The sequence below is a fragment of the Cibotium barometz genome, chromosome 1, assembly GCF_041138505.1.
Source record: "Cibotium barometz isolate CiBa-2024 chromosome 1, ASM4113850v1, whole genome shotgun sequence".
Taxonomy (NCBI): Eukaryota; Viridiplantae; Streptophyta; class Polypodiopsida; order Cyatheales; family Cibotiaceae; genus Cibotium; species Cibotium barometz.
Genome location: NC_141046.1, coordinates 38,523,945 through 38,539,903, shown reverse-complemented (window position 1 = coordinate 38,539,903; position 15,959 = coordinate 38,523,945). Strand labels below are relative to the sequence as shown.

At 37.2% G+C, this 15,959-nt stretch overlaps 1 protein-coding gene across 1 annotated transcript; it reads left to right on the top strand.

The window, feature by feature from the left end:
* The first annotated feature begins 646 nt into the window (after positions 1–646).
* Positions 647–2,744, top strand: LOC147641966 (uncharacterized). Its single transcript, XM_086801596.1, has 2 exons — positions 647–1,956; positions 2,243–2,744. Exons 1-2 carry the CDS (start codon positions 873–875, stop codon positions 2,320–2,322), a joined length of 1,164 nt encoding a protein of 387 aa, XP_086657722.1. The 5' UTR covers positions 647–872; the 3' UTR covers positions 2,323–2,744.
* Positions 2,745–15,959: the final 13,215 nt, after the last annotated feature.

Here is a 15,959-nt window from a genome sequence, read left to right as displayed (position 1 = left end):
TTAAATGGAGATAGGAAATCATGCTACTTAAAACAAATAATGAAGGGGGCCATTGGGCCGAGATTTGGTGTTGTTTTAGTTGGAGATGCTAATGGAATATTATGAGGAACATTATTGGAAAGAATTTTATGGTGGTGGGTTTGGGGCCCCAGCTGGCCAATCATGGAGGTAAGGTTGATGACTCGTGAGGACACGCCGCATTTGAAAATTATTATTTTGAAATTCATGTGAGAATAATATTAAAGATTTGAAATCAAACAAAGGTGTCTTCGCCGTGACGCGTCCAGGGAAGTGGGCAGGTTGTTTGAAAGGGTTGACTTTCAAATCTACAGCTGGCGTGCTTTGATTGGGAGTTTCTGCAAACACATTTGTTCCATTTCTGATTTTAGTTGCCACGTGTAACGGAAGTCGTGGCAAGCCTGCCAACGTGGGGAGAAAGTGGTTCGTTGATGTTTACAGCTGGCGTTTTTCGCTTGTTAAAGTAGCCAAACACTTTTTCTGTTGCCACGTGCAGCAGAGTGGGTGGTCGTGTATTGCTGACGTAGGAAAGCGTTCATAGGATAACGTGGCAGGTTTGCCGACGTGGACAGAATCGGGGCTGTTAAGACGCCAAAGACGTTTAGGGTCGTCTCCTTCCCTATATGGGGAGGAAAACCATGCATTTTCCTTATTTGCCTTCCTGCGGGAAGGGGGCCGAAGGCTCTCTGCAGGCCCTCCTCTCTCTTCAGCTTCCTTCTCTCCTCTGTCTCTCTCTCTCTTTTTCTCGGTACAAAGAATAGAGCTTGCTCGCAACAGCAGCCATCTCTCTCTCTCTCTCTCTCTCTCTCTCATTGTGTGTGTGCGTGCGTGTGCGCGCCTTGGCCCCCCCTGGAATGAAGGAGAGAGCCTCTCACACTCTTGCTCAATGCCCAAAGCTGGGCATCTCTGCGCCTGAGAAAGACGCAGCAGACCTTTACCTTCCCTTTTCTGAAGAAGATAACCAGAAGCCGAGGGGGGCCTTCGAGGCGCCCAAGCCCTTCGCAGCATTCGGCTCCTTCAGGCAGAGACATGGAGATGTGTTTGGGCTTGATCATGCCCGCAGCGGCCTCTGTATTGAAGCTCCGGCTAAGCTCGAATCAGGTATAGCTGGAGGGGCCCATAGAGGTGCCCTGTCTCAAACCCTCGCTGAGCATAATGACAGCGACTGGAGCTTCATCGAAGCGACTTCGCCGATAGGCTGCAGACGGCCGGCCATGGCCATGGCCATGGCCAACCCCAAGCAGCAGCACCACCACAGGCTCCAGCCCAAAGGTAGGTCTTTCTCCACAGATCTTGACCGTGAAGAAGCCTGGGAACGCAAGAAAGAGCAGTACTTGCTTGAAGAAGAAGAAGATGATAATGGTGGTGGTGAAGAGTATGATGCTGATGAGGGCGTCTATGATGATTTATATGATAGTGATAGTCATAGTGAAAGCAATGCTGGTGCTGTCCATGATGAAGGGGGTCATAGTAAACATGATGGTGAAGATGGTGACAGCAATGATGATGGTGAACATCTTGACGTCGCGCATGGTGATGATGGTGGCCGTCCTTCTGTCGTACATGTTGATGGCTGTCCTGGTGATGATGGCATTGAAAAAGCAAGCAAGAGGGTGCCTGGCTACAAAAAGAAGCGATGTTCAAGACCACCTAACAGGCCGCTGCTAAGATCGAGAACCAAGAGCTTGACAGATGAGGATATGGAAGAGCTGAGAGGTTCCATTGACCTGGGTTTTGGGTTCAGCTACAATGAGAGATGCAACTTGAAAAGCACACTTCCTGCACTGGAGCTTTACTTCGCCATCAATCGGAGCTTTGCCGATGCAAAGTGTCGCTCTTCGCCTGTTTCCCCGCTTGATGGGAATGCACTTGTTCGGACCAACAGTGCAGGCAGCACTTCCAGCCCTTCCAATGAGATTTGGCGTATCTCCAGCCCAGGTTTGTGCTTTTGAACTCTTATGTTTGACATGTTTTATTTTGATTAGAGTCTTTCCAATCTTGGGTATGACATTTTTTCTATTAATTGTGATGTCTGCACAGAATATTGTTGAGACCCTTAAAATGAAATCCGAAAAGGTCACTAGCTGTGGCATTTATGTGTGATTCTGTGAGAGTCCATTTTAATGTCAGCGTTGTGCCTTGAAATATGAATGCATGTCTGCTTCATGAGGATTGTATGTAATCCTTTGAGGATAATCTTGACTTATTAGTGTCCTGAATGCAGGTGACCATCCTAGCCAGGTTAAGACACGGCTACGACATTGGGCTCAGGCTGTGGCATGTTCTGTCAAGCAGGGGTTCTAGCATATGCCAATCAAAACTTAGTAGTTCTGTGAAGTAATACTTTTAAGAGATTCAGTACTTTAACATCAGTTTTATGGGGTTTTTAGAGATACCTAGGTTACATATATTAAGTAGGTGATAGAGATTTGAAGTATATTCTATAAGGACTATTGTTTATGCTTCTATTATTTGTCAATGCTTAGGTAGCAGGGGGTACTGTGGATCTTATTTATTGTTAGTAAGGAGTTGTATATCTATCACTTGACCATTGTTAAGGCAAACATGTATGAACCTATTGGGGTGTATGTTTGTGCTTTATTTGTTCTGGTTGTTGGTTGTAGTGGTGTAGGACTTTGATCAATTTGAACATGCTTCTTTGCCACACTGCCTTACACCTACAGCATTTGGTTGAGTAATGAGCAATTCTTATGTTGGCTATCAAACAGTCCAAATGTAATTTGCATGTTCGAATTATGACTTTATACTTCCTACTTATCAAGTAAGCACTCTAAAGCACCGAAAAGCTGCACTTCAGACTTCATTTTCAGGTTTTAGATTGACTAAGCCTGCGTACTAAACTTTCCTTGAAAGCCACCAAAGTGGAGTCTTAGATGTTTTTATCTAGTATCAGGAATAATATCATAGTTTGATGCTTGGGATTTCCTTGTTGGTTTGCAGCTTTGAGTAAATTGTGCTGTGGGAAAATAGAAGTTGCACTATACTTGTCACCTTGTGCTGAGGTGCAAAAGCAATGTGCACTTCTATGAGCATGAAAGCATGTACTTCTAGGAGTAGATACAAGGCTCATGGTGCAGAGAAGAGACTTGTCATTCCATTACATGAAACCATGCACATCTAGTAGTAATTACGAGTCCATGCTTTTTATGGATGCTCTCATGGTCGAATATTGCGAACATCCCTTATCAAAAGGTAACTTATTGTTTTATTATTCAATCATATGTTACTATACTATGTGGTTCTGTCCTTTTGATAGCCCTCTTTCAATATTGATTCCTCACGATAAACTAAAAAAGTAGAGATTTTTCTTTTTCCAACCACTCTTAGTTGGTGATAGAGATACTTTGGATTATGGCTATCATTATGCTCCAAGACAACATTGGGATTGGCTAATCCTCATATGTTACTATACTATGTGGTTCTGTCCTTTTGATAGCCCTCTTTCAATATTGATTCCTCACGATAAACTAAAAAAGTAGAGATTTTTCTTTTTCCAACCACTCTTAGTTGGTGATAGAGATACTTTGGTTTATGGCTATCATTATGCTCCAAGACAACAATTTGATTCCTCACGATAAACTAGGAAAGTAGAGATTTTTCTTTTTCCAACCACTCTTAGTTGGTGATAGAGATACTTTGGTTTATGGCTATTATTATGCTCCAAGACAACATTGGGATTGGCTAATCCTCTTTTCCTTCTAATTGTTCTCTGCTCTAGTGCTTTTCTACTTCTTGTAGGTGATTGAATCCTAACGTCATCTATTGCAGTATTGTTAACATCTACTAGTTTCTTTGTTCTCACATTATTTGATTCTCTTGTTAGGGTCCTTTCCTTCAACTTATCTAAACCAAGTCAAGTTCTCAAGTGTTTCTTTGTCGTAAATGCATTATAATGTATAATCCATAGCAAAGACATTGCCAAGTGTTTCTTTGTCGTAAATGCATTATAATGTATAATCCATAGCAAAGACATTGCCAAGTTTGTAGCATTAGTCTCATGCAAGGAGATGTATTCGGAATATTGTTATAGCTCATCTTAACTTTTCTTGAAGCACATTCAACAAGAGATTACTTGGTGAATCGTAACTATCGTGATGATCTCTTTAATGGTTGAGCACGTTATCTTTGAGGTTTTCAAGCTTTATAACTCTTTAAGAAGTAATTTCATTGCGTTTTTTGACGAGCGTTGTTACACTGTCACGTTGCACTACGTGTACTCGTCTCTTCTTTCATTTTACATCACTCACACATTGGCATGCATCAGGAGAGAGATTAGCAAGAAGATTAACAAAAGCAAGACTCTATTGCACAATAAAAGAGTATCTTTGTATTATGAGAGATATTCACTTGTATACATGGTTATAAGTGTTCACACTTAAATCGTGATCGGTCGAGTACTTTAGGCTCATAAAAGACTTAATGTTATTACAATGATTACTCTCATAATATATCCATGAAGTACATCACTTGGGACTTTATCTTAACTTACTAACACACTTTTTTGAAGTAGGAATCGTTATGAGTATTCCATTACACTATTACGGATATCTGTCCAAGTTGTAGCTTTGGACACTATTGCTTCATATCTTAAATATATGACCTTTTGGTATATTTACTTTGACTCCTTAATGTAAGATAATGACAGTAGCTCTTGTTAATCTGTCCAAGTTGTAGCTTTGGACACTATTGCTTCATATCTTGAATATATGACCTTTTGGTGTATTTACTTTGACTCCTTAATGTAAGATAATGGCAGTAGCTCTTGTTAATCTTAAGAATGGGTTAACATTTCTCACTTCTTGATGTCGATCGTATCCTCGTGATTGTATGGAAAACCTTTGTGTGGGGAGAATTGATAAGCTTTGTTTATAGCTTTTGATGTTGAGTGATGTTCAATGGTCGTTATTTCTCCGGAAGGAATGAGAAGGGCTAGTTAGTAAATGAAAGGGTTAGTGGAATTCCTAACGGGTGGGTGGGTGGTGTTTTTTGCGAATGATTGAATTTTTATATTTATGTGAGCATGTTTTTTTTTGTTGGATTTTTTGCTCATGTTATTTTTGGCTATTATAAGCAAGGTTACATGTGATTTGTGTTAGTGAGAACGCTAAGAGATGTTAATAATGGGATAGAAGAGAGAAGTGTTTGGAGGAACGTAGATATAATCATCAGATTTTGGGTTTATGTTTTCCACAGGTTCCTTTTCCATGTTCTCTCTTTCAACCTTGGTTTTGATAGTTTGTCGTCCCTTGTTTTTCTTGAGTTTAAACATCCAGCCATTTAAAAGTACAACGAAACCATAAAAAATACAACCCATTGAAAATGCTAAAATATCTCAAAAAACACTATTTTTTAAACCAAAAAGAGCACGAGCTCCTAAAAAGCTCAAAAAAACTGTTAAAAAGTGTAAGTTTTTTACTTAGTTTTTTACTTCAATACTTTGAAAGATGATAGAGTTGCTCATAAAATCATACATTTTTTGAGAAAAAAAATACTCAATTTGCAATAAAATAATAATGTCCACAAAATTGGTTACAAACAATGAGAGGACTTATACCTCTCGTGTTAAATCTTTGAATTTCTCCAGGGATTTTTTTGGTTTGTTCTCATAGATGACCCGACTTTTTCAAGGTAAAACCGTAAACAAGAACTTCCACATCCTCCATGCTTAGGCTATCCACGCGACGTTGACTACGATTTACTTTCTTTCCCTTTTTATTTACTCGAATCATCTCTGGATAATATTTTCCTGATAATGCATCATCTCCATTGACCTTGTACCAGTGGACCTCAGTTGACCTTGTACCTGTGGACCTTGTACCAGTGGACCTCAATTGAGCTTACTTTTCCATTTTCCTTAAGGACTTTAAGTACCTTTGCCAACCAAAAAGGACATCCGCTTTCATCATCTATTGCTAACATTGTAATCATTGCACCTACAGTAAGCTCCTCAATATTTCCTTTTCCCACATTTCCTTCTCTTGCAGCCGTCTCGTTGACTAGTCCTTCTTCTAGCACCAACATACGCTTCACGAGTCTCCCCATGCACCAATGTTTGCAATTCTTCAGGCAATTCTGTTTGTTGATTTGGCATTTGAATATTATCATCACGGTCTTCAAGTTCTTGTACCCTCCAACCTCCAAAGAAAGGGCTCCAGATTCATGAGTGATCTTGAATTTCTTTGAACTTCCTCAATCAAGATTTCTTGCTCATGAAAAAATGTATTCTACCATCCAAGTGAGCAAGCTGGAAAATACACATGTGCTGATTGTATGGTCTCTTTAATTTCTATCAAACATTGCTGATAATTAATGGCTCGCTTTTCTTTTTGAGCTTTTGCTGCTTCAATGCTTGATACCAAAAGCATTTTTGCTGCTTCAATGCTTGATACCAAAAGCATTTTTGCTGCCTGAAGAATTTGTCGTTCTGGGACACTGAGTGAAAACTTCAAACCATCCCGAGGATGCCATGCCTCTGAGTTAGAGTACTTCTTACACCACAAACGTGTTTCAACTTCTTTTTCTTTTATTTTGAATTGATGTTGGAAACTATGGTCATTAAGCTGAGCGAATGTAGGGCTTGCAAAATCTCCACCTGTTGTGCAAACTCTCTAAAATCATAGGTGCCTTTCAAAACATGAATTTTTGGCGCAGGATCATAAGCTTCTTTAAGAATTGTGCATACCTCTGGAAGGTCAAATGCACTTTTCTTAGCAAGTTTGACTGAAAACCTGCTAAACATCTGATCAATTTGATCATGAGTGTGACCCACCAACAAAAATCCAAGTTTGATCTTTTTGAAAACTTTCTGCTGCACCAACATACTCAAATAAGCAAGCACTATTTGATTTTTGTTTTCCCTTGCCGTATTATCTAGTTGCACATAAAGTATGCCAAGTAATTCTCCTTGCCATTCACTATTTTCTGAATTATGGTGATGGTCAAGTTAGGATCGTTGTGTAAATCTGGAAAGTTTATAAAAACTTTCGACGTCATGATGCCGTTAAAGATGAGGGCTCCAACAATGTGAAGTTGTATGAAATTCTCTTCCTTCAAATTCTTTGGAGCACGCATAAAATGGGGTATCAACTTCTTCTTTTGATCCATTCCATCTATGACTAATCCCAAATACATTTCTTTTTGCTCAAGGCACTTCTTTCGATGCTTTGCTAGCTTTTGATGCTCTATACTTTGTTGTTCTCGATGAGCTTTAAGTGCTTGTTTAAGTGCTTGTAGAATAGGACCTGAAAACTCAAAACAATGTAAAGCTAGTTTAAATTATACCACTTGGAATTCTCATTCATAAATTAAAACGTACAAAAAACACAAATCAAACATACCTTTTTCTTCAAATGTCTTTGCAACATCTCTTTTGGCTTTGAGCTCTGCACAAATTTGACAAACCCCCATTCTAGTTTTCTTGGAAATTTTCACATCAGCAAAATATTGTCTCCAAACTCTAAGAAATAAAGTTAATGAAAGAAATGACATGTTCCTTCCTTTCAACGTTTCCACGTAGAGGTTGTAAACTTCTCCCTTTGTAAAATTATCAGGCAAATGGGTGAATTTTGAATTTGGCATGCGCTCACCATTGTAAGTGACAAATCGTTCCATCCAGCTCTTGAGAAAGCACAGTTGAGGAGTGTCACATGTACTAATAAATGAGTACCGTGAATCTTCTTCCACCTGTTGCAACTGCTTTAAGATCTTTTGCATCCGCTAATTGCTTAAACAAAACATTTTCGACACACAATCGTGTCGAAAACTGTATATTTTATCTTCTCTCCTCCAGACCTTAATAAAAAACCATGTAATACTGTATTCTGTTGAGCACGTTTTAAAGCAAAGAAGTTTTCACGTTCCTGCTTAATTTTTCTGAATCCAAGTGTCCTCAAGTAGTTTTTTTCACAACAATACACCCTACATGCCTCTGTCAATGCATTGCGATGCAAAAACTTGTCTTTTCTTCTCAAGGGAGCGGTTTCCTCCACACGAATAGGCTGAACTAATGATGGAGAAACTGGAACATCGGTATCAGAACTTGATAAATTAGCAAATAGTGGGCTTGTAACCTCATCATCATTGATAGATTGGCTCAGACTTTTAGGAGTGAGTACGGATACAGGCACTTGAAACGAGCAAAACGAGCTTAAGAGAGAATTTTGTTGCCCTGCCATGACTAGGAACTTCAAACCTCTAAGTTTTCCTAAAAAACAATGGTCTAAGCTACAAAAAGTGAAGTGTAATCTCAAATCCAAATAACTTACTTTTAATGGTTGGATTCAAAAATAATAATACTAATTTAAATATTAAAAATTATTAATTATTATAAAAAATGAAACTTAAAAGATGAGAGGAAGTCCTTTTTAGACACACATTCCAAGGGTCTGCCAACTAAGAGAGCCACAAGAGCGCTTTTTTGAATTTGGAGCCTTTTTCTTGAGTTTAATTTTGTAAGGTATGCATTTTCTTGATTACTTTGTTACAATTATGAATTTTTCTTTCATTGTCATTTGGTTCAAAGTTTGCTACGAGAAAATTATGGCTTGGAAGAAAAACAAAAACATTATCTAAGGAGGTAAGTGATTTCAAAAATAGACTTTTTTTTAAAAGATATTTTTTTGAAAGAATTGTTTGTCTTTTAAATACACAAAAATACCAAAAAGAAGATTTCATATGTAAATTAAGAAAAAAAGAGATTGAAAAAATAATATTTTATAAAATAAAGATTTAATCAATGAAAATTATAATGACTTCATTTTTGAAAAAGCTAATTCTTGTGTTGTATTCTGGAATACAACACAAAAATCGATAAGTTGCCATGTTTCTTGTGTATTAAGTAGTTTGTATTCTAGAATACAAAGCTTGAAGTCACATTTTTAAAAATTTAACACTTATGCACTTTGAGGTTGTATTCCAGAATCCATTGCTTGTACAAGTTGTATTTTGGAATATAACTTCTCTCAACACTTGAGTTGTATTCCAGAATATGAAGCTTTAACAAGCTGTATTCAAAAATACAATTTTTCTCTATACTTGAGATTGTATTCCAGAATACAGAGCTTCAACGTAGCAGAAGATAGATTTTGGGGGTAAATTTTTCTCAAATTGTGTTCAAGATAGAGGTTCTGTAAGTACTTTGGTGATAAAAAGGGTCCTAATTGTTTTGGGTTTGATCTATTCATCTCTTAGTGCTTTCTCCTCTCTTTTATATCTCTGTATTGTGTTTTGAAGCTTCTTGTGAGTTGTATTCTGGAATACACAACTCTAGGAAGTCATTTGTTGAAATTCAATTACAAAACACATCTTTGGAGGAAAACAACCTGTTGTATTCTAGAATACATCTCTCTCTCTCCCTCTTTATCTCTAGTGTGCTGAGGAGCTCTCTCTCTTACATTCCTATCTCATGTTTGCTTACACATCCAGGTCCGTTCTTACATGGAGGTTAACACACACACTCTCTCTCTTTCTCTCTATGTCTATTTGTTCTCTTTCACTTTTTGTCTTTCTCGTTTGTTTGCCCTACATACACGTTTGCTAATCTTAAATGTTGTTTCACTTAACAAATCATATTTTTTCATGAGAAATATGATTTTGTCTCTGTTTGTTTATCTTAGCACAATGAGATAATGATTTTTTGTTGTCTTTTTTAGGATTAAGATGGCCTCAACAATACGTGATGCTCGAACTTCTAAGAAGCAAAAGAAAAGTAATCAAGCAATTGCATCTGTCCCTATGGGTGGCTCAGGACGTTCAGGAGTCTTGACAACTTCCCGATCTCAACCTGCTCCAATTAGTCCTCACTTTCAGGCACCTCGAGTGACTGTGACTCTTTTCCAAACCCTGATAGGCGTCCAAGTGAGCAAAGAAGATTACTTTTAGCAGCTCACCAGTTTCCAGAGTTACAAGATCAACCACCATCAAGCAGAATGGTTTTAGCTACTCATGGACTTCCTCCATCATCTCAAGAAAGCACACCTTTAACTCAACATCAATAGAAAAAGTCTTCAAGCATCGAAGCTACAACTCTTTGGAGTAGTGAAAGAGGTAAAGCACGAGAAGGATTTGCTTGGACAATTCACTTTGGCATGGTAGGTAAGCACAAGACAATCGTTGGGCCAAACACACCTTTCCTTTCTATTGCTGAAGAAAAAGGAGACTACTCTGAAAATACAAAGTATTTAACTTATGGTCGCATTGTTGAAGTCAAAGAAATTATATCTCGTGGGATCATTCATCATCTGGTAGACAACAACAAAGGGAAGTTTCTTGCAGTTAGAGTTTTCTCTGTAGATTTTCGGCTTGAAGAGATGAATCCTGTTTCTACCCAGCAAGAGTTTAAAGATGCAATGATTACTTGCAAACGGGTATGGATGTCTTTCTCTTGACCTTTTTTTCATTAGTGTTAAAAAAATTTCTTATCTTTGTGTATTCTGGAATATGTAGAGAACTGTTATTCTTTTTCAAGTTTGTTTGAGTCATGTCTTTCTTCAAGCTCATATATTGGAATACGTAGAGGTCTAGTCAACTCTAGTTTGCATGTATTCTAATATACATGAAGTTTTTCTAGTCTAGTTTGTATGAATTTGAAGTGTGCTTTGTGAAGATCTTTCATGCAATAACCAACAATGCCTTCGAATGTGTGCATATCTGTCGTAGCCCTCTGCACATGACTATGGCTCCTTTTGGTTTACAGAACTCCCATCCTAGGTATCATCTCATGGTTTTACCAATACTAATGAGTGAAGGAGCCATGATAATTATCACCATCTCGAAATGGAGGTGATTTGAGTACCTTCTTTTTCAAGGGCAAACAAACCCTTGAGGCATTCCATCCTAACAAGTTCTTCTAGTGGTTCCCAGGAACAAACATTAATATCTCTATTCTCTATAGCAACTGTTATACAGAGACTTCAAACAATTTAATTTTTTTCTCTTATGGAAATTTAGGGATTTTGTGGACAGAATTTTCAGAGTCTGTATTCCTATCATTGGTCAGAGGGGCAACAGAAGGTCGTGGTATTAGCTTTTTGCCTTTTCTTGGAACTTCAGAAGAACCTGCAACAGCAGAAACATTTGAAAAGAAGAGGTAAAATTTGATTATCTACTAATCTTGATTAGCTAGGTGATTAGCAAGATAATGGGCTCATAAATTTGATGGATTCTAGGCTAGGCTCTGATACCATGTTAAATTTGCAGCAATGTGATGAGCTATGGTGGATCAAATGCTAGAATCAACATCATTAACAAAGAGATTAGATGATAATTAAGACGTGATTAGTGAGCAATTAACTGATAGCTTAATGTAGGCATGGGTAATCAAAAACCAGCAAATTCTCATTAGGCCAATGCCTCAATTTATAGAGTTTACATCCAAGCTTCCAATCCCACTGATTTCTCCTTGATTCACTCCACCTCTTTTGCTTGATTCTCTCCAGCTCTCCCAGAATATCTCCACACTTCCTAAATCTCCTCATGCTACCCTTTATTCTCTTCGAGTAGTTACTTCTCACCTTTTCACAGGTTCTCTCTCATTTACAAATTCTCTTTTACAGCCTCTTGTTAAGGGCTTGTGCACCCTATTCACTTGTATATTTCAACAACACACACACACACACACACACACACACACACACACACACACACACACACACACACACACACACACATTATTGATGTAGCATATATTGCATGCTCATGGTCCTTACTTTGCAAATGAAGGAAGTTTAGCGATATGGTCTACACAAGGCATGGAGCGATCTCATTGTTGGCAAGCACGATGTGCTTTCCAAAAGCAAACTACTCATGGAGGTGGAATCTATGATGTCAATCCAATGAAACAATTACTTCTATGATGGTATAGAAAGATAGTAATAAGGTTAGAGGAGAAGAAACCTATGTCCAATGGATCATAGGCAATACAAGAGTCATATGTGAGGTTAGAAAGGCACAATTTGAGAATTGATCAGGTAGAGCGAAACATGTTGAATGGTTTGATAACTCAAGAAAGAGAGGGAAGCAAGTGGAAAACCCAAGAGTCAAGTGTTTCAAATGAGCAAATGCAAGTTGAAACTCTGTAATTTTTTGTTGATGCAAGTATTACTCTACTAAACCAAAATGGCTTTCACATAAAGCTTGTAAACTAATGTGATATATCACCCATAATCTCACTAACTAGAACCATAATATTAAATGATTTTATGTGTGAGAGTATATGCATACTTGTGTGTGAACAGTTGTGTTATTTTTAAAGTTGACTAAAGTATTACTTATAAGTGCTTATAAGCGGTGAGACATTTACATTTTATAGTCTTCTAGCTTTCAAGCCATGGCACGCACCAAGCAAAAGTGCTAAGAGGAACCCTACTAAGACTCGCCCAACACAGCCCCAGGTCAATATACCAACGGAGACTGATAGTGAGCGCCATTAATCTGAAAATCCAGGAGGCACTACTACAGGTACAACGCATCCACATCTACCCCACGTCACAAGAAGCGTAGATGGAGACCAGGCATTACTGCTCTTCGAGAAATAAGAAAGTATCAGAAAAGCACAAACTTAATCATACCGAGGGTGCCATTTGCAAGACTGGTGAGAGAGATATTGCAAGATCTCTAGCGAATGTCTCGTAATAGGTTCTATGCAAGATTTAGTTCTACAATCAACAATGTGCAGCGATGGTAAGCCCAAGCATTGCTAGCTCTTCAAGAAGCAGCTGAGGCATATTCGATGGACCTCATGCATGATGGTCAGTTGTTGGCAGAGCTACGAAGCGCATCATTCTTATGGACAAGGATTTGAGACTTGTACGAAGGATTCGTAATAATGGTGATGCCTTCAGTTTGAATATGGATAATATGATTTGAGTAAATCATATGATGCGTTGTAAATCTGTGTTTCAATGTACTTATAATCTATGAGAAGTGTTTTTAATACAAGTACAATTTGATGTTTCTTTCTCAATATCTTAGGTGTTATTATCTTTTTCTCTCGTATAGTTTTTCAAGTTTATCGAAAGCATTATTTTTTTGTTCATAGGCCTCATATGGATTTAGGATTTTTCACACATGTATGCATAAAAGACTATAAGTGTATAAAATTTCAATAAATTTAGAAGTTTTGAAAATTTTGTCTTTACTAAAAAAATATAATAAAAATTACTCTAAAAATTAGATTACTTTAAACATGGAATGAAGTTCTAGAAACCCTAGGGAATTAGTGAGATGTTGCATCAGAGGGGCTCTTATAAAAAAGAAAATTACTAAATATAATAAAAATTACTAAAAAAATTTAGAGTTATTTATTTTCATTCTATAAAAGTATAAATATAAGTTATATTTTTAGTTTTTAAAGTTATAAATATAAGTTTACAGTCTTTCGTTTTCATTCTATTCTTGTTTTATCTTCTTCAGAACATGGCTCGCACGAAGCAGGCTGCCAAGAGGGTTGATCCCGTGAAGGTCAGGCCCCCACCCCACCGCCCACACATCGCAAACATCGGTGGGTGTCGAGACTCGACATTGTCGCTCTTTGGGAAATTAGAATCCTTCTTGCTAAAATTCATTCAAACTAAACAAGACAAATTTCTTGTATACTAGAATGCATTCTAGCATTATGCTAGAGTAGACAAACTTCTTGTATACTAGAATACATGCAAACTAGACTTGACTAGACCTCTAAGTGTTTCAAGATATGAGCTAGAAAGACAAGAATTAAATAGACTAAAAAACAAAGAATAGTTCTCAACGTATTCTAGAATACACAAAGACAAGAAGTTTTATGAACTACACGTATCATAGTTAGTCTCTAAAACCATATAAATTAATTGTAATGTCACACTTATTATAATGTCACCCTTACCATGTAATGTGTTATACTACTTAAAGTCCAGGCTTCAACAACAACTGATGCATAGAATATACCAATCACCTCCTAAAACATAAAAAAACTAGAAACACTTAGATACATCACTATCTCCATTGAGTACAATCAATGCCTACAAGAAAACTCGCACAAAATTTCATGATTATTAACACAAATGTGTAACTTAACACCAACTTTAACACATATTATTATTATTAACCAATAGTAATGCACATATTATTATTATTAACCAATAGTAAAACATATCTTACTATTAACTTTATTATTTACGAATAGTAATGCACATAACCAACAGGAAAACATAGCTTATAAAACTTAATTGAACATAACCAACATCAAAACATTGCTAACCTCCATTTTTGTTCTCTGTTGCTTCTCTGTGTTGGCTCTGTGTTGTCTCTTCTCTGTGTCTCTTTGTAATAGCAAGATTAATGAAGAGGAAAATGGTTTGTTGGCTCCAAGAAAATGGCACCAAAGAATCAAATCACTCTTCATTCTCTAGCTTTGTAGTGAACAAGTGTAATAGAACAGGAGGGAAATATAAACTATTTGGAGATGGAGGGAAATACAAACTGTTTGGCAAATTTGAAAGTAGAAGAAGAAATGAGCTATGGAAAGAAGAAATAACCTAAAGAGAAGAAGAAGAGAAAATTCGTAATGCACTATTTTCTAAAATAATAAATCTAAACACATTCTTAAAATCTTAAAAAATGTCTATTCTCTTCAAATCTCTATAAAAAAACATAAAAACGCACCAGAATGTAGATAAAGCACGGATCTACGTACTTGTAAAAAGAAATTATGAAATACAAAGTACAAATCAAGATATTCCATTTTTAAGATAAAATCCTTCTAGAACCACGAAATGATTGTTTCTTCAGTCACATAAATGAATCTGGGCATTTAAGAATGTCATATCTTTTGAGATATTTGAAACCAACTCAAATAAAAAAATAGTTTTTGAGATATTTGAGATCTGAGCAGGTCTAGTACAGTTCTTGGATAGTCAATAAAATAATAAGTGAATCTATTATAAAACTAATATTTTGAGATGTAAATATTTTGAGATTTAAAAGATTCAAAAAGAGTGTTATAACATTATTTTTACACTTTTCCTTGATTCTCATGGAAGAGAGAGAAAGCCCTTAGAGTGTGAGATCCCTGTTCCTACCACACAATGGATTCGGGGTGCTAGCAGCGAAAGTAGGCGCGAGGTAGGGTCCCACACTCGGGGCCTTGTCCATGGATATCCGGATAAGAGACTAATCCGTCGGTTTTTCCAAAACCGAACCCGGAAAAACTTCCTTTACCCGGAAAGCACGGGCGATTCCACCAGGATAACTTTTTACTCTAATGTAGTCAAGACCATTACTGATCAAGCTGATCCGACTGCACCTATAAAGATACTCAGTCAGATCAAGATAGAAACTTGCACTTGGATCATTGGGGTCAATGCGTTTTTCCCCATCAAGAGGCATAGCCGTTGATTCCTATCCATAGAACAATTACTATCCAGGATTTACTTTATCTATCGTAATAACAGAAATTGAGTCTCGATTTACGAATCCATCAGTCTAGCCTAACCCCATCCAGTCCCATGGGTTAGCCAACCGCCCAACCACTGTAGTGATGGGATCCAATTAGGAATTTGGTTAGGTTTTTTCCCGGGTACCAAGGAAAAGAGTTCCCACGTCCCCTAGCCAGAAGTTCATGCAAACATAAAACTAGTCACACCACTTACACACCCAATATGAAATTACATTTTTCTCAGCATCAACTAACTTTAAAACAATCCTTTAATGAAACCATTATGTCACTGATGACAATCCTTGAAATCTCTGGTGAATCCATATTTCCAATCATTCATTCATTGGTATACTTATGGCATCATTGGCAACCAGAATTCTCACCACCTGTTCATTCAGGGGCCTTTTCAATAGTTCCTAGCTCATAGTACCTAGTAATATTTTCACATATAAAAATCAAGATGGAATCCTTGTTGAAGATCAACAAGATCAATCAACAGATCCATATAAGA